At 39.7% G+C, this 20,650-nt stretch overlaps 1 protein-coding gene across 10 annotated transcripts in view; it reads right to left on the bottom strand.

Annotated features, from left to right (window-relative positions):
• LOC104927908 (membrane-associated guanylate kinase, WW and PDZ domain-containing protein 1) overlaps positions 1-20,650 on the bottom strand; it is an 89,131-nt gene that overhangs the window by 56,787 nt on the left and 11,694 nt on the right. For all 10 annotated transcript variants that reach the window (XM_019267798.2, XM_027288723.1, XM_010742091.3 and 7 more), the window contains exon 2: positions 561-677. In XM_019267798.2, the coding sequence (XP_019123343.1) occupies positions 561-677 (117 nt within the window). The remainder of the gene's footprint in view (positions 1-560; positions 678-20,650) is intronic.

The following is a 20,650-nucleotide window of genomic DNA, read 5'->3' as shown; positions in this document are numbered from 1 at the left end:
TGAAGCTTTGTGGTCAATTTTTTTTTTCTGAACACAAACATGACATGAGTACAGTAGGAAAATTAACTGAGTATAGCTGAAATGTGTCACCCAACCGCACATCAAACTGTTTGTGACGTAACCGAGCCCAGCTGTGGACTCTGGCACGGTGCTGGGTGTTTGGCTCGGGCCACGCTTTTTGTATATTTTACAGCTATGTGAGACAGCTGCAAAAATGGTGCTCTGGTGCGGGCAAGACATGAGTGGCTTTAATGGACAGTAACAAAATCACTACAGTTATGGTGTATGGAAAATGTATGCTTCCCTATTTTGTTTGTTTGAAGCAGAGCTGGGGAGGATTTTAAATGATGAAAGGGAAATGTCATAATTTATGGGTGAGTGAGAGGGAAGAATGAGATTAATAGGAGATGAAACAAATGAGAAAGAAGCCAAAAGAAAGTGGGTCATTAGGTTAAAGATGAAGAAATGATCCACAAGACTGGTTAAAGACACCATTCCTCAGCCAGATGTCCTGATTTAAGCTGTCAAGTTATTATTATTACTAAAAAAATTTTACTCACAAGGCACAGCATGGCGATACAGATTGGCTCGGATGGTCTTCTGCAGCTCGTGGTCGGGGGAAGACTTCTGAAACCTCAAGCTGAGGTACTGCTTCAGGTCCTTGTTGAGCTTGTGACCTGGAAACAGTACACAGACAAAAAAATCAAGTAAACAAACATCAACATCAACAAAACCTGCTTGTCTCTTCGCTGTTTACACGCTGTCATTGGACCAGAAGTAATGTCATGAAAGGCCATGAGATTTTCCAGATACCAAAATAGCACAATCAGGCTTTGTTTAGCGTTTAGAGCTCACCCAATAAATAAAATAACACACGTTTGTGTTCACACATTAACAGAAATAAACATAAAAAGCATAATAGCTAAAGAATGCAATCAAATTTAAACGTACTGGACGAATGTGACGCAGCAAGGCAAAGAAATTACAGTCATGCTAGCACCAACTGACAGACTGGCGGAGAGTTACAATGCAATGCAGCTCGCACGGCTTAAAGTTTAATACATTTGACTCAGACATGAAACAGAGAGACAGAAAGTGATACTCAACCTTCATTCCAACTTTTTTCTAATTCATTAAACGCTAATGGAGCAAAGAGTTAAACCATATCCAGAGTTTAAGTAGAGCAGAAAAATATACACTATGTAACAGTGTGGCTAATTCAGCTGCATAGATTGAGGTGGGTTTGGGTGATTAATTAAAAGAGTGTCTGATTGGCTGCATTTCCCAGGCTTACTCAGCATCCATCCAATCAGAGGTGCTGATGCTGCTGGCTTGAGTTTGAACTGAGTCCTAGTGCTCACAATGGGGCCAGATGGTCAGAGCTCGCTCTCACGCCAGGGTCTCATTTAGGACCATTTAATGATCTCCAAATATATCATCCATGTCTGGAAGAGCTGGCAAGCAGTTCTTGGGGGAGGTGCCATGGCCTCCCGTCGGCCTCGGATCACAGTGGACGAGTTTCTCCTGGCTCTGTGCTTTGGGATGGCAGGGTCAGTGTGCTGACTGAGATTACTTTGGAACAGAGTTGAATCATAACAAAAATCAGTTTGAGCGCCTGTTGTGACATATTTCAGTATGAGAAGTGATACCTGGACAGCGTAAAGTCACACATTTTTCAAACTGTTGGTTGGATCACTAAAAAGTGGGTGTGGATTTGCAAATAAGGAGCAAGATGGGGCTATAAAAGACTGTTTATCCTCCACCCATACCTCCCTCAGCAGCATTGTTAGATCAGGAAAGAGGGGAAGATTTTTACCAGCTGACATCCAAACAAAACCCGCCACTGTGATATTGTTAATTATTACAACTAACAAGCTAACAGTCAAGTGCTGTTCAATGTACATATATTAGACAGATACGAGGAGATAACACTGCAGCACAGCAACATTTATTCTCACCACAAATTTAACATTTTTAATATTGCTTATTCTTGTTATTCCCTGCGATACCTACCAGATTTAAAGATAGTTTGGCAATCTGGAAAATATGTTCATTGACTTTTTTTTTGTTAGATGAGACGATTGATACCACTCTCATGTTTACATAATAAGCTCGAGCCAGCAGATGGTTAGCTTAGCTTAGCATGAAGATCGCAAACAGAGGGAAAACAGCTAGCCTGGTTCTCTCGACCAGCACCTCTAAAAGTTACACATAATTACATCACGTCTCATTTGTTTAATCTTTTGGCCTACTGTATTAAAAAAAAAAAAAAAGACCATTTGCCACTTTACAGGGAGACTATTTCTTAGCCAAGACCAGTTGCCAGGAAACCAGCAGAGACTCCAGGAAGTTACCAGCCAGGTTTTAAGTTTCTATGCTAAGGTAACTGGCAGCTGGCTTCAGCTCCATATTCACGGTATTAACCTTGTCTCTCTGCGAGTGTATTCCCCCAAAACGTCAACCTACTCCTTTTTTAGATTAGGGTCAGGGCTGTGGTCGAGGTTTGGGACTGAGATTCAGGAAATATGCAGGAAGTGCTTGTAGCCTGAGAGGAAGTGCTGCTGAGTGAGTCAGGGACAAGGACAGACAGAGCAGGAGCATCACTGTAAGCAGCTGAGAGTATAAATTGTCTTAAAGCAGAAGAGTATCAGTCATCTGCCCCGAGGTGTGGCCCTATGGTGACATCATCATTTGTCAACCTCGGCTTCACATGCACCTCTCCCCCCACCCCCCCGTAGACATTACTATAAATACTGAAGCATGTAACGCTGATAATGTGAAGCACCAAGTCCCAAAAGATAACAACACTCACTCTGGCATCTAACACTGCAACAAAAATGAAGTCTCAACGAAAAATGAAGCCTGAGAACTCAAAAACACATTTGTCACACAGAAAGATGACGATAAAATTTAAATTTAAGGTGCAGATCACATCCAGAACACACAGCTATGCTAACATTATCATAGTCATGATTCAGATTCTAGTGTGGGGCATTTTCTTCCCAGAAGTGGAGAAACTGGTTGGTAGTCTACTTTGCTGTATTTTTCCGTTCCTCTACACACACGTACACACACGTACACTCACACACACACACACACACACACACACACACACAGCCCACTGTGTAATTCAGTGCAAGCAAAGCACAGTCAGGTAATTGTTACCTAGCAACCAGCCAGTGCTGACGACCATCATTACAGTCCCTGCTAGGCAAGCAGCAGTCAGATTGTAAAAGGGAAAACAGATACAACAGCGCACACACACACACACACACACACACACACACACACACACACATACATAACATACATGCATTCTTTCAATCGGTGCATCCTCTGCTGCTTAGTTTCCACACCTGCGGTGATTTGATTTATATAGAGCGCACCTCATTAGAAATAAAATATGTTACACATACATTAGTGTTTGCATTCACCGTCATGTCAGTTTTGCTGGCTCAGATGCTTTCCCAGAGTTAAGGACCGCTGTCAGGAGCAACCCCCTCCTGTGGGTATACGTACAGCTAACAGAGGGCTGGCTGCCCAGGTGTCATACTCCATCAATGAGAAAGTCATCAAATATTCAATATTTATGAGGATTAAAGCCATGTGGATCAGAGAATACAATCACACCACTGTGTGTGTGTGTATGTGTGTGTGTGTGTGTATGTGTGTGTGTTCATATGGCCTTTACTTAGTTTCTCTCTGGATTTTTAATCACAAATGCTGTTTCACTAAACAAATAACCAGATGTTATGGCACTGTAGATGTAGCATTCTGCAAATTGAAAAAATAAAAACCACACTGATATCCAGCTGCTTGATTAAATAAGTTCCTCCTCTCGTTTATTACAACACGCAGCTTCACGAAAGTATTAAATGTTATTTGTGACTTTGTAATAAAACAATAGAGGTTTTTTTTTTCTTGACCCATTTAGAGCGGTTTCCCAGCAGCATGTCACAAAAAAACAACCAGATGTGGTGAGAAAAAGTAGATATTATCTCAGCTCCCCAGCCACACATTTTGAAACAATACACATGGTGAATTGTTCAATTCACCGGGATATTGAATGGAGATCCTTGTATTGTGTACAATAAGATACAGCATATTGTTACAGGGAATGTGCTGGACATTCTCATACACTGTGTCTGTTATTTTACAGCTGTCTGTATAATCTGAACTGTGATGGTATTTATACAAAACGGGTACAAAAGGTACAAAAGACTGACTGTATGAGAATATATACATGTTAGAACAAAAGTAACTGTTCAGAGAGCTCTTTAACAGAACAGATCGATACAATATATCAGTTCATTAATGAAAATATGTCTTTATATTAAATAGTAATACAATGATTGGTCGATTAATCAAATATTTGTTTGATTGTATATATTAGTATTTTTTCAAGAAGAAAAGTCCAAACTATCTGATTTCAGTTTCTTAAATGTGGATACTTAATAATTTCTTTAGTCCTCTGACAGAAAACTGAATATATTAAACAGCCTCTGTCAGGCTGTAGTCATGCAACATTCATACAAAATGACAATGCTAACATACTGAATGCTAATCAGGTGTAATGTTCACAGTTAGTTTAGCCTTTCAGCACGCTAACATTAGCTGATGAGCACAAAAAACAAAGTAAAAGTATCATTAAAAGTCATCAGTCCAAAAGTAGATGTTATATTTCAGGCTGCACTAAAGTAGTGGACCGACCAACTGTCTTACATACAAAAAAAAAAAAAAAAAAATCAGACATGAAGCGATTAATCAATTAGACAGTTGACAGAAAACCAGTCTGCAAAAATTGTTTCATGTAATCTGCCATCTAAAATGTGAATATTTGGCGGTTGTCTTAGTTCTCTGTATTAATAAACTGATTCTTAGATTAGTGTTTATTGGTTTTAGATTGTAGGTAAGACAAAACAAGCTATTTAAGGTCATCTTTTATAGGCAGATTTTATAGACCAAAACATCAAACAACTGAGAAAATTAACATTCTTGTGGCCTTGAACACATGCAATACTAGTCTATCAGTGAACCAACCACCAGTCTGTCTTTAGGTGATAAGATGGATTGTTTCAGAGTATATTCTTTGTTTCTAATAACAATTAAATCACTTCATCAGGGAAAATCTGAGACACCAGAGACATGAGCGCATTGAGAGATGTTTCCTGGGAGCTGAGATGTTTGCGGAGCCAGCTGGTAAAAGACAGTGTGTGACAGAGATCGGTGCTTTACCACCCTGCAGACGAGAGAATGTGTGAAGATGTGAGGCCTCTGTCCTCTTACAGACAGACAGACAGACCAGAGAGAGAGAGAGAGATGTATTTAACCCAAATAAGAGTGGATTATACACATCCTCCATGCCTCCAGTCAGCATTACATAACCTTAAATCTAGTTATGTATCCCTATCTAATTTTGGGGATGGGGGAGGGTTAGATGTGTGTGATCTCAAACATATAAGGAAATAGTGATTCACACATTCTCTCATATACGTTTCTGTGAACACAGATGTAAACACACAAAATGACTCAAGGTTTTTGATCTCATGCTGCATTGTAAAAGAAGTCACGTCGGGAAAGGATCCTACACAAACCATACCGGCTAGATCACAAAGGAACACAAACATATGGTGGTGACTGCTTAAAACATCAGCAGAAGACTGTCAAGCAGCTGCAGCCTGTTGTACCACACAACAGCTGCCATCACTACCAGTCACTGCTACTACCTGTCAATCACGCCAGGTGGTTACTGATTCAAAACAGAGAGCCAGATCTAAGTTGTGGTTTGTTTTTTAATGATTATTATGCAGCCTATAGAGAATAAACACTTAGAGAAGACGTCCATGTGTGAGTGTGTGTGTGTGTGTGTGTGTGTGTGTGTGTGTGTGAAGCACTGTTCAGCTGCTAATTGGGATTCATCTCCCGTCGTTCAGCTCAACACTGCCCTCTGTGTCTCTGAGCATCACAAACTGAAAGTCTGCTTCAAGCAGACCCGTTACCACGGCAACCCAGAGCCAACCAGTGAATGACATGAAGCATGTGGCATTATGGGCTGCTGCCCCCCAGTGGTGGATCTCATAACAGAACTCCAAAGTGACTTGAAACGTGATACTTCCCCCACCATCATAGTGCGAACTATATTTACTCAAGTATTGTACAGTTTCGGGTACTTACTTGAGTATCTTTTAGTTTCTTTTACTTTACTTTCAGAGGGGATTCAAATAAAACACTCTAATGCATCCTTATCCAATTAAATTCAAGTATTCAACAGTATGTAGATTTTGCTTATTATACCATTGCACTTATACTTAACCCTGTATGGTCTGAGCAATCACCAATGACTGTAAAGAAAAAAAAGCAACTGATAGGTCGAGGGTTAAGTAAAATGTTTAATGTGAGACTAAGTGTTTTTACAGAGTAGTACTTTCACTTTCACTTCACTTATAATGCGCCTGAAAGGTACTAAATAAACTCGCTGGCAGTCAGTGAGCAGTGAGCTTACAGGCACAAACCACCAATCTGCAACTACACCGTCTAATAAGTTTAGTAAAATATCCACACGGCTGTTTTCTTCCGAGATACAGACCACACATGGATGTGTACGTTTATACTGGTCACAGCAGAAAAAAATCCCTAAATTATAACTGTCCTCTGGGAGAATACTATACAGTTAATACTCTGCAACTGGTAAGTGACTAATTACTGTAATCAAAATACATATTAAAAGATAAGATGAGCATGGCAACAAAGAAGATGGAAACATTCTCAAACAAAGTCTTGTTTTATCTCTATTTACACTAAAACAGATTCAAAACAAACACAAACATCACCAAAGAGAAATCAACTTCGTAACCCCACCCAGCTCCTGAGGTGAGCTGGTGCAAGGCAAGGAGAGAAAAAAAACACAAAGCTGTCTACCAGGAGTCTGTATGCCTGCGTCTAGTCGGTGCAGACGTGGTCGACACATGATGAGAAGAGCTCTGGTTTCATGTGTCAGGCTTGTCTCAGTGTGTTTCTCTCTCCCCTGGAAGTTGCCGCTAGAAGAGATTAGGTGTTAAATGACAGGCTAGTTGCCCTTATTTTGGGTAAAGGAGAACAGACAATAGTGCAGTAATTGGAAGACACACACACACTTTGGTCTACATAATGAAACACCACCTGTAGTGATGACAGAGAGGATTACAGTGCAAGACAAGATGCCCTATCACGCTTGATCCCCATCAGAGGGTTTTGGGCTAAGGTGACACTGTCTAGGTGTTTGCTCATGAAACGGTGAGGTGCAATGCCCATCGTTCTTCAGAGTTTATGCAACTGGTACAACATGCTCTTAAAAAGGTCCAGTATTTAAGATTTAAATAGGATCCTGTATTTACAGTATATGGGCAATGGGAAAATGAGCCTTTTATATCTACACAGGGGCGGCTGTGGCTCAGAGGCAGAGCGGGTTGTCCACTAATCAGATGATCGGCGGTTCGATCCCCATGTCGAAGTGTCCTTGGGCAAGATACTGAAACCCAAATTGCTCCCGAAGGCTGTGCCATCAGTGTGTGAATGCGTATGAATGGTTATCTCCTCAAACTGGTCGGAAGACTAATAAGGCGCTATATAAGTACAGTCCAAGTACATAAACCAAACACTGGATCTTGATTGGGCGTTTCATGTTTCAGGAGGAATAGGAGGGCGAGCACAGGGGGTTGCGATCTGCAACTACACTACTAGATGCCACTAAATCCTACATGATGATCCTTTAAAAGAATAATTTGATATTTTGGGACATAGACTTGTTTGGTATCTTGCTAAGAGTTAGATAGGAAGATCAATATCACTCACTTCACCCCAGCATGTCTGATACCCATACTAATTAATACTCCAAGAAGTTACTGGTCCCCACCCAATAAACTGCTATCTCATACGTCTTTATGGGGTGCTAAGTTAACTGGCTGCTGGCTCCACTTACATATTCAATGCATTTGTTTGTACAGATTAAAAAAGGGTAAAGCATGTTACATAGTGAGCTCTTGAGGTTCTGGAAGGGAGGTGTTGATACAGACAGAGCTGGGCTACTTGTTTCTCTCTGTGCCCACTTGTTATGCTGAGCTATGCTAACGGGCAGCTTCATATATATACTGTATGAGCGTGATATCAATCTTCTTTTCCAACACTTGGCAAGAACACAAATTAAGTATATTTTTAAAATGTCAAACAATTCCTTTAACACTATAAATTAGTGGTAGCAGACAATTGAGACATGCTCGATATTACACAGCATTATTGTGCAGAACTAGATGTCAGAAGCAGTGGTCAGTTGGGATTTCACAAGCCTGTCTGTTATCACATTTTGATTAAGAAGGCTCCACTCTGTCTGCATCCTTTCTGCAACCTATCTGTCTGGTGTGGTGCTGAGGTACAAGAGAAGCAACAAACTTAAAACACACAATTAGAGGCCCCAAAAAAATCACACGCTGATTGTCCATTACAGTTTGATCTCTTTAAATATTTCCAAGCCATCTCAGCACATTGGGCACAAAGAGACGACATTTCCTCCAGAGGACAAATAATATTGTATTTCCTCCAGCCGATTCCAAATAATGGCCACAAAGTAGGAACTGGAAATGCTGGTTCTTAAACAGTAAATCCCATTGTTTCAGTGGCTTCCTGTGGGTCTCAGGACATCCCGTCAGTCAACACTGGACTCTCCAGTTACAGATGAGAGCATTTAACTCTACATTATCCAGCAATATAGGGAGGGACCATGTGAGAGAGGTGAACATCGGGAGGGATGAAACAGGCAAAACTAATCAAATATTCCTGCTCTCAGTGATGGGTTTCACTCGGCTCTCTTGGTGTGATAAAGTAGCTGCAATCTCCAGCTATTACCCAGCCATTATCCTAGCTGAGAGGTCGTGACAGGTGATACAGAAGATATGATAATAATGTTATTAGACACAGGACACACTAGTTTTGTTCTCATGTCAATTAAACACACACACACACACACACACACACACACACACACACACACACACACACACACACTTGCCCTCTTCTTCTCTCACACACAGATATAAAAGCAGTGGGTTCAGCTTCTTCTGTTCACCACTTACAGCCGCTGTCTTATTGCTGCCTTCTATAAGCCCTGCAATCAGCGTGGCAGGGTGGAGAGGAAAAAACAACAATCACAGAGAGGTCCGCCGTAAAACTAGACTGGTCCTCTGCCTTCTCCTTCTATAATTACCTCTATAACCAGCCACACCCAGGCCTGCGTCCGTGTTATTCCCAGCCCAAAGACATGTTGAGTGGGGCCCAGGGAGCAGCAAGAAACAGGAGCCTCTTCATGTCTTTAATGTGATGATTTCATTTTTATCAACAGACATATAGTGTAACAGCGTTTTAGATTGGTGGACGCCTTTTTTTCTGGTTTCCAGGCAACAAATGGTATCAGTTAACTTCAGTGTGGGAGGATAATCAGCTTACAGACACTTGACACTAAATAAAGAGAGTTAAAGAGTATTTTAGCAGCAGCTGTGAATCACATTTTTTCTGACCTCCAGAGGATAAACTTTTCAACTTGTTGCAGTTATGTCAAAGCGTACTCCTGGATGTGTCAGTGCACTGTGACATCATAAATGGGTGTGGTTAGATTTTTGGCCACACCTCTGTCAACAAGGTGCAACAGACTTAAACATTTTATTAAACATTCTGTTCTATTTTATTTGGGTTTTGATTTTCCTACCTTCATTTTTGTACTGTCAAAGTAAAAATATATACATTTATTACTTCGTGATGATATATTTGAACGCACAGGCTGCTTTTAGAGGTCGTCAGGAATCTCCAAAATTAAAAAAAACTTGAGAATTATAGGCCACTTTTTAGTTTTACTACATATTTTTCATAGCGTTTTGGGATAACACAGCTCATGAAAATAGTGTGCACCCTATGCATAAAGGCTCAGTCACTGCTGGTGCAGCACGAATCCAACCTGTGGCCCCCCACTGCATACCACTCCCTCTCTCTCTCTCCCCACCTTCAGCCATGTCTATAAATATGTTGTATTATAATTAATTAATAATTGTATAATAATTGCAGACATGATTAGCTAATCATCAGATCAATAGAAAATTAACTGACAAATATTTTGATACTCACACAATCAGGCAAATTTAATGTGAAATTTTTCCATAATATTCTATAACCTGAATAGTTTTTTAGTTTTAGACTGTTAATCAGACAAGACAAGCTGTTTAAATATGTAAAAGTAGAATAAAAGCTGTTGAAATAAATCAACAAATTAAATTAATCAATAGTGAAAATAATCATTAGATTAGATTTATTTTAAAGAAACAGTTCATTAAAACAGTCCGCCAGGTTGTTCTGTTCAGTTTACAGGTTAGCAGCAGACCCTTTGGTTTTTCACTGTTGGACATGCAGAAATGTATAGATGGTTTATGTGAGGAGGAGGAGGAGGAGGAGGAGGAGGTGGTGGTGGTGGTGGTCCAGTTCTGACCCAGTTCTCCAGTGCTGTGCTGCTGAGTCAGAGTCAGCAGTGCATGATGGGAGAACTCATATGAAGAAAGAGTCACAGACAAAGACACACACGGGCGCACATGCAGAGGCAAGCAGAGGCGGTATGTTCCGCTCCAGTGTGCTGCATCTGTTCACTGCTAAATATAACCAGAGAAACCCAGGCCTACCGCTCCCTCTGCTCTGTTTTAATAGCTGAGTAGGCCAAAGGATGAAGGAAGAAAAGAGGAGGCAGGGAGGAGAAAGAAAGGTTGGTACAGTTCTAAAGACTAAAAGGACGAGTAAAAGCTTAGGAGAGAGGGGGTAGAAAAGATGTGGGCATCATCCCAGTTAAATAGAGATGCTATTTATAATTTTTGCACGTGCCAAAACTATTTTAACACAGACTAAACATGGATGGTTATTCCTGTCAAATACTGAAATACCAAACTCAACATACTCCAGATGGCAGGATCTCTGTTCTTATCCCCTGGGTTCATTTTTAAAGTAGAGGAAAAACACTTCTTTGTGCCATGTTTCTAAAAAATGCACACAAAGCAGCTATTTTAATGTGTCCATTGTATCTTTTTTCCTCCCGTGGGCAACACGTGTAAAAACACCGAAGCTTCGACCGGGCTGAATCCTCCCTGTCGCTGATAGAAAGCATCAAGCTTCAGTCGGTATGTGAGCATGCCATCAGTTCTAACTGGCTGCCTCTGTTAAATGTCATTGCCTGCCTGGCCGTCACACACAAAGGGCCCCTCTGTGATTAAAGTCCCCTCTTTCACAGGAGTCGATGACCACAGGCAATGAGACAGAGATGAGATCTTGCCTGCTTCCCTTTCCGGCTGCAGCAGCAGACTGGAACACATCACATCACAGGGACGAGTGTGTCATCACCAGCCGGTTAATATGACGAAAATCTGAGTAAAATACAAGATGAGAAACTACTACATTAGGCTATGCATGTGGATGAAGGAGTGGAAAAGGAGAAGCCTTTCCACTGGGTGTAATAACCACTAATTTGTACCTTGAGGGATGTAATTGAAGGGGTCCCCTTGTACTGTTGATGTGGCAAACAAACAAACCAGTGGGGCAGACTTAAAGGGGAGACTGAAGAGACTGAACATCCTGTGACCTATTTATCTGAGTTCTCTGCTGCGTTAAATCTAATATTAATTAACATATATGGAACACCCACTTTTACGAAAATAGCCACTCTAACTGAGGGGCTATCCATCAGATATACAGAGCTGTGTGTAGGGAGATAGCTGACAGACAAGAGGCCCCACAGGGAGATTCATTAAATTAATCTGTCATGTGAATTTCCTCAGTTAGTTACCCAATGGATGCTCCTACCAGAATTTTGTGCTGAGAAGAAGCACTATTTCAGAAATGCCAGCTGGGCATGTTTGTCAGAGGATTTAACTAATATGCTAAAAAGTGTTTTTAACCAGAGAGTGAGGCAACATTGCAAAGAATTACAGTTTTTTTTTAAGTGGAGTTCAAGAAGTCTGCTTTCAAACAGATGGGAAAGTAGCAAGAATGATTCACTTAGAGAGGGGCACACGTCTCAAGTCTCTATCAAAACTGTCTGAGAGCCGAGATAACACGTGGCAGAATGACAGCTGGGGATCAACAGCTGAGATAAGATTAAAGACGGGCCTTGGATTTCGGCAGCCGCCCTTGTTGTTATAATGCTTCAAACCTTCATAGGTGTGTTGCAGTCCTGCCTCTTCAAACCTAATCATCCACAGCAACATGTAACAACATGTCTCATACACACTTCTTTTTTTTTTTGTAAAGAAAGACAAAGAAAGGAAAAATAGAAATCATGTCAGTGACTTTGATCAAACCTGTAAAGTCCAATCAACAGTGAACAGCATGTGAACAGAAAAAAAAAACTGATGATATGTTGTGTGATACTACTTCCCAAACTCAAGACTGTCATGCACAGCTTCTGGCTTTCAGTGATGCAACAAGAGTGATTCATCGGGTAAATCTACCAAGTATTCTCAAGGGTGAAGATAAAACAGGTGGTCTTATTTTCAGTTTATTTCGAACATGTGCAAGTAACACAACAAAGTAAAAAGGTGTAGGATGAAGCATATGCTTATTTAAACCTACCCCTTCTCCACTACTCAATTAACAATCTTTCTCCCCAAACATATATATTTGTCTAAAGCAAAGAATAGTCTGTGCCTGTTTGTATACAGAAACATTTCAACCTAAACAGATGGATCTGTAACTAACCAGAGGCACAATGACAAAGATAAAAGTGCAAAAAAATTATGACATTTTCTCTGAAATGTTCAGTGTTCCTTTAAAAAGACATTTCAAGAGAAACAAAACATGTCAAGTGTCTAAGATCGCCTCATTGTGCTCAGTGAAGAGACTAAAGCAGAGCATTCATTAGACCACTGACATGACAGCTGCAGAATAAAGGTGTGTGTGAGATGCTCGACCGCAGTCACACACTGTGCATCCGTCCAAACCGTCAAATATCTGACCTTTAGAGTGGAGGAAATAACGTAGCTGGGAAGCATCGAACACAGAGATGATTGCGGGACATTGCGGAAAGTAACGAGTGATGGAGACAGTGAGAAAAAAGGGGAAAAAAAAGAAAAGAAAAGAAAAAGAAAAAAACACTGGATATGAGGCCTATTAAATAAATGGAGATATGGAGCTGCAGGGGAAGGTTTCATTATGGTGTTGAGCCAAGTGAGAGGTGAAGCTGGAAAGACCTCACTATGAAATGAATCTTTCAAAGTAGAGCTGAAATGATGCATCGATAGGGGAATCAGCAGAAAATATTTCAGCAGCAATTAATCATTTAAGTCATTTTGAAGTTTTGTTATTTTTATTTTAAAGCAATTTCTCTAATATTTGCTTAATATTTGCTGTTTCTTGCAGACTTTCACACCTTATTGGTTTCGGTTCTTTAAGATGGCACCTTGAGTTCTTGGAAATGAAAACGCCAATTTTTCACAATTTTAAAGCCAGTACTATTAATTGATTAATCAAGAAATAATCAGAAGTTGTGTCCCTGTAGTGTGTTTGCCAATGAAGTTTGGTTTGTTTAAGCTGCTGTGAAAACCATCAATTGAACGCAGATATGGACGAAACATCTGGACTACTTGAATTGTTGAACTGTGCTGTACTGAGAGGTTTTTCTAACATTTAGTCAGCCCTGATTCATTCAGTATAAATTACATGGACTAAATATCGTCCTAGTATAACATAAAACAGTTTAAAAGCACCACAAACTGCATCTTTTAAAATGTTGAAATGAACAGACTTTGATTAGGTGTACCTCCGGTAATAAACTATTTATGCAAATCAGATGGTAACAGGAATGCACGTCAGCAAGTGAGTGTGGCGATTTTCCCTAATTAATCAAAAAGATGTTGTTCTCGTGTCTTACTCTCTGCGTTTTGGCAGTTCTCATTAAAAATTAAGTGAAACATAAGTGAGCGCACAGGAATTATTTGGTACGGTAAAACACACCTCTTGTTTCTCCCTGGTTGTCATTATTCATTTTGACACCACAAAACATAAACAAACACATAAGATGCTGTAAAATACAGCCAATACAATTTGATTTCCCCATGTGTCCCTTGGTCCCTGTAACGCTGATGATGCAGGATGACATCAGGTGGGAAAGTGACCTTAGTCTTCTGCGATAGTGAATTTAATATATTTTGTTTTGGGGTTTTGGTAGAAGACATAACCTAGTGAAAATATTGACAATTTTCTGACATTTAATGGCCAAAGGATACATCTAGACAACAAAATGTAGATAACTTGATGAATAAAATAACAGAAAAAGAGTTTTTATTGCTTGGTTATTGCTATTTTAAATTTGAAGGAGAGAACATAGAAGAAAAGGGTAAAAGAGCAACACAGGAATATCTAGAGTATTTTGATCAAAGCTTTAAGCTCTTCACTGTTATCTTCCTACCAGCTTTAAACAGCTTCCACCTCTTTGCTCATACATAATCTTACATAATGGGATCCTTTGGCACAAGTGGTACCTTTGAAACATGAAACAAAACAGAGAACCACTGACATTGATGGTTTGATCTTGAGAAGATTGACACATAAGTGTTGACAGTCAAAAATAATACAACAAAATACACATTTTTCTGGGTCATGATTACACAATCACACTCAACGTTGATAGGTTTAGATCACTAAAATGAGGCCGAGCTCTTCTTCCCACTCAATGCAATGCTGCCTCTGCAGTGTTTAATTATGGCTGCTGTGAGAGCTTTAATGAGGCTCTGATTCATTGTGTTTGACGTGACATAATATGTCAAGTCCTCTTGAGTTCTTTCGTAATGACAGCCTGTTGGAAACCATATACTAGGATATAGAATATCACCTTAAAGTGAGACATAAACAGTTGACTGGTCCCCTTCAAGTTTTATTTAGTACGTCTTCTTTTTTAGCTCCTTCTCTAGCCCCCCGTGCTATAATCACTACTTTCAAGGCTATTGTTATATAAATGGTAAAACCAGATCAGTAATTCATTCTTTTCCACATCCTTCATGATGAGAAATCCACCAGAGCTGGAGAAGTGATGACAATAGGAGTGGACAATTTCCAGTGCTTACTCAGGCATATTCAAGCCAGCGATGAGGTTCAAGGTCTAAGAGAAGGAAGGATGTGTATTAATTGTGGCCAAACATAGTAAAGACTTTGTGGCTTCATAAAAGCTTGCTCCTGGTCAAATTATGCAAGCTAGTAAACCAGAGATCTACATGGTTTTCTTTCTTACACATGCACATACGGTATTATTTGAACATGAACATATGAATAGTATTCAAGCATCTTCTAGAGTTCCAACAATTAGAAAATTAAAATGGCATCTACTTTGATCACCAATTAATCATGTGAAACTTCTTTGGTTTTTCTGCTTCCAGCCTCTTAAGGGTGAATATTTACAGGTTTTCATCGTCTTCTCTGATAATAAATTGAATATTTTTTGGTTTTACACCTGACCTAACAAAAAAATAGAAGAGGACCTCTTTAGTTCTGGGAAAATGTGACATTTCTGACTACTTTGTGAACCGAATAGAGAAGAGAACCAGTCGATTGCAGCACTACAGTCTCTGTTTGCTCAAAAAGATAGCGAGCTATGTGACATGTTCACTGTTGCCACTGCACAGGACAAGGGATGAAGATACACAGCCACAGTGTATCCAAGTTTGTACAGTACACAAAGTGCATATTCAAAATTCCTTCAGATTATCCCCTTTATATTCCAGTCTGAGCGAGAACTTCATTTTAAGAAGCTAATTTTTGTGATATCTGCGAATCACTGAGATAACAGCTGAGAGAAGTGGGACAGAGAAACTTTTTGAATCTCAGCAATAAGTATTAAAAAACTAATCAGTCTCACTTCGCTATACACACATTACAGTGGCATATGCACAACAGTTAATAAATGACTGTTTTAGTAATTCAGAGCATAACAAAGACTGAAAGACTGTCACAGCATTTAAATTATAAACTCGAAAATATTTCATTTAAATTTATTTTAATCTACCTATAATCTTCAAACCCAATGATATTTACCTACCTGGGCATACTATAAGAACATTTGAGAGAGAGAGAGAAGTTGCACATCTAATGAAGTCAAAACAGCTTTTCCATCAAAGTTGATTCCAACACATAAACAGATAATTGTTTGTCCTTACAAAGTACTTAGTAGCTAAGTGGCTAGTTTCAAATTAACACAGATTTCACCATTAAAACTTAAGCGTAAAGTGTAACTTACACTAGGAAACATCTGTAGAGTCGTCCAATCAAAAGCAATCATCTATGTAAACAGGAAGTCACTGTAGCATCACTGACCCACAGTTTAAGCCCATTTACTACAAATCACAAAACTTCTTATTCCCACTGGGTCTTGTGAGGATTATTCAGATAATCGAGACACTGAAATGCTGTGTGCACCACACAAAATTGCAATCACCTCCACTGAGGTGGGTTGGAGGATGAAATCTAAGAGAGCAATAACTCAGAAAAACCACATCAAATACAACCAGAAGTTGTTAAAAAATTTGGTAAATCCATAATATTACATCCTGGAGTTGCAAACAGTGAACTGTTGAACTTTCTTTCAAGCTGAAAACTTGTTTGAAGACTCAAGGATGCTCTGAGCCTCTGACATTAAATGTTTTAGAGTTGGTTGCCAAGAAGCATCACACCGATGAGGTATGGCATCACAAATCAAAAGGCAAACAGTTACCAAACACAGTTTCCTTGAAGAAACCAATATGGAAAGTTATCAGAGTAGTACCTCACTGCAAATGCATCAAGAGGTGATGGAGTCGATGTCGGTGTTGCAACTCTGCTGGAAATATCTTCAGAAAAATCTTTTCAAAATGGTTGGCAGTGATATAAAGTATACACAATTTATCATTAAACTAATAATAGACTAAAACATGCCAAAACATATCAAATAACATTTGCTTTAGCTGTGTTAAATTGTCATTAGGTGTCCCACCCTAACCAAATGACAGTACTGTCCTCTATCTAACCCTGCCTGACCTGCTCACTACAAAGTATCTCTCTTCTCAATGCACCCAACTCCCCCACCGCCGCACCTCACCTCTCAGCACAGCCAGATGCTGCCAACTTCTAACAGCTGCAGTCCAAGGTCAGTCCCTCCCACAGACAGACAGAAGCTTGCAAACAGTCCCAGACTGTGACAAAACAAATCTAGCACTGTGTTTGAGTTGGAGGACACTATGTATATCTTTTTTAGCTTTGGGGAGCAGCAGAAACAGACATTTACGTTTTGTCAGTGTCTCTGTTTTTCATTTTAAAATTTGCATTTGCAGTGACAGTTTGCAGATTAAACAGCCTCAGCTATATAACCTCAAAGTGATGCTCTATATTGAGAACAGAGACAAGCATAAAAGAATAAAACACGAGAGTTCAAAGAGATTCAGGTGAAGTTTACAAAGGCAGCACAACACAAGATACGACGAAGAGTTAAGTGTTCAAAGTAAATTTAGCAGACGCCAACAGCTCAGGAAAAATGTTTCCACCATTATCTCGCTTTTTTCAAACAAGGCTAAATTTACTCTGGAGATGCAGTCATTCAGAGCCACAGCTGGAAGAGAAACAGCGAGTGATTTGATAGGCGAAGGCATGTGTCAGATTGTGGTAGATTTGTATGTGAAAGCAAAGGCCAAAGGACTGACGGAAAATATTGCTTTTTAGGAAAGTTCATGTGATATATTTACCCAGTGGTCATGACCAAAAAGTCAGACATGACTTTTGTCCAGCAGGGCAGCGCAGACAGTCTGCAAAGAGAAATGAAGATTTTTTATATCTCTTTAAGAGAGAAGAAAACTGTGACTATCGCTGAAAGGATTAGTCGATTAATCAATAACACATCTTTTACGTAAAAAGGGAAAATACCAAAAAATTGAGGATTTTCTGTTTTTCTTTCTTCTCTTTGGGTTTTAGACTGTTGATCAGACAAAAGACTCCATCTTGGGGAAATTATGATGATTTTGTAATGTATTCTGACGTTTTAGCGACAGATTAATCAATAGTGAAAACAAATCTTAGTTCCAGATATTATTCTTACAGTCACACTGTCACAGTTAATCTTTTTTTTGGCTCTATGGGTGAAAATTTTGGTTGGTTGGTCTGCCGCTGAACAACTGTTTGATGGATTGCCATGAAATTTGGTACAGACATCTGTGGTCCCCTAAGGACGAAGGCTAATATGACTTCTCTGGATTCTCTGACGTTGCCTCTCAAGCGAACATGAGGTTCACATTTTGTGGCCCCCTTCAGGATGAATTGTAATCACCACCTGACTTGTCATCCAGGATCAATGGTTTATGGCCAAATACCATGATGTTCCCACTGGCCTGAGCTTTGGGGTTACAGCTAAGTGGCTAATGTTGGCATGCTAACATAGTAAACTAAGAATGTGAGCATGGTAAATATTAGCATGTTAATATTTTCATTGTGAGCATGTTAGCATGATTTATCTCAAAACAGATGGGCCCTCAGTGCCACTATCAAGGCTGCACAGACTCTTGGTAAACCTTTAATAAAATGTCTTTTAAACATAAATTATATTTTCAGATTCTTGAAGCAAATCTGGGGTCTGTAGCAAAAAGTAGGCTCATCAAATTATCATTAACTGCTGGTTTTGCATCAATAATAAGAGAAAAGAGTTTTACTCATTGCATTATACATAGTAATCCTGAAACTCTGCCCTGTGGTGTACTTTAGCAGCAATTTCCTCCAAGTGTAAACAGAGCCAAAGTATTTCAGGGACAAAGCAAGTTCTTTCCTCACTTGATTGGTTAAGCAAATAATTTAACAGTGTGGTGGATAAACAAAGAGATCATATAACGTGTGTATCAGAAAAGCTGAGCCGGAAGGTAGGGCTCTTGAATTTCCAATCCATCTACGCTCCAGCCCTGACCTATGGTCAAGAGCTTTGGGTAGTGACCGCTAGAATGACGGGTGGCCAGGCTCAGCCTTAGAGATAGGGTAAGGAGTTCAGACATCAGCTCAAAGTAGAGCCACTGCTCGTTCACATCCAAAAAGAGTCAGCTGAGGTGATTTGGGCATCTGATTAGGATGTAACCTGCATGGGCGCCTTCCTTTGGAGGTGCTCTGGGCATGTCCAATTGGTATGAGACCCCAGGGCAGACCCAGAACCTGCTGGAGGGACTACATAGCCCATCTGGCCTGGGAACACCTCAGGAGGAGTCGGAATGAGTTGCTAGGTAGAGGGAAGTCTGGAACACTCTGCTGCCACCGGGACCCGATCCCAGATAAGTGGAAGGAAATGGATGGATGGATATCAGAAAATGTCACACAGTTTCATGTCAGAAAAACTTTAACTCTGAAAAAAATTACAAAAAATGTCCATGTGGTTGTTTGGAAGATTGATCAGCCTGTTGTGCCACTCAACAGAGAAATGTCTTATGGGTATCATGTAGATGAGTTCCAGCTGCACACACAGCTGTTTACATGCAACACATCAATCAGATGGTGTGAAGCTGCTAAACATATGAACTCTGAGGTGGCTTTGTTTTTCTTTTTACATTAAAGCTTTGTGAATTACACAATAACAGTAGCTACAATCTTTTCTTTTTATTATTATTTTAATTTTTGTTTTCATTCCCAAGTATTTTGAACACTAATCACCTTTATTGTTGTGTTGTATCTGTTACTGTGACTAAGTCAAACCACCACAACCGGAACAGTCTCCAAGCTTCTTGACAGTAATGAGAATATCAGATGGAGGAGGCCAGTGCCTGCAGAGCTGCTTTGATTTAGATAAGACGTCCGTCCACCTGCCACAGGAAGCAGATATATGATTGGGAACGGAGGAGATAATGTGGATGGTACACACACACACACAGAGCTCATACAGGCTGTTTGAACAGGAGAAAGGCTCTTCTTCACCTGTTTGAAGTTGTCAGACCTCTGGTGAGATTTAACTTTTTCACCTTTTCCAGGGTAAAATCTCTGGGAATAAGATCATGGGAAAACTAGATGGGGTCCTGTAAACCTCACACATCAAAGCCGGCTCAGCTCGATGACTCTAGCTTCTGTGTATGTGGTGGGTTTAGGTGTAACATGGAGAAGTAGAACTTCTCTGTCCTGCTTACATCTCTATAAACCACAACTGAAGACAGATAAAATGATACACCTAAAAGTCACGATTAAACATACATTGCATGATAAGGCATTACACTGTTTCGTTGCAGCTTCAAAAAAAAAAAAGCATTTCCTGAATGAAATCTATTAAATGAAGTATTTCTGTATTTCTACATTGTATCACACACTTTATAATACTAAATTATTATCATTAGCAGTTTTCTGTAAATAGTATGTTTTACTGTTTGCCTTTATAAACAATTTTAAATGACCAAACAACATGAATTGCATTATTTAATTATTTTAAACCTAACAAGTCATAACAGGCCCTCTCCAGTCCTTTGAATCCACTTCATCATAGTACAAGTTTCTACCACTAGAGGGCTCCTTGCATGAGTTCACATCTGTATTGACAACAGCTTCACCAGACGCAATTCTGCATTATAGTTACCATCCCCAGTTGTTTTGTATAAATAAATGTTTCTCTTGCCAGCCGGTG

The sequence above is a fragment of the Larimichthys crocea genome, chromosome XV, assembly GCF_000972845.2.
Source record: "Larimichthys crocea isolate SSNF chromosome XV, L_crocea_2.0, whole genome shotgun sequence".
Lineage (NCBI taxonomy): Eukaryota > Metazoa > Chordata > Actinopteri > Sciaenidae > Larimichthys > Larimichthys crocea.
The sequence above is the reverse complement of the archived record's forward strand: the minus strand, read 5'-3'. Positions and strand labels throughout refer to the sequence as shown.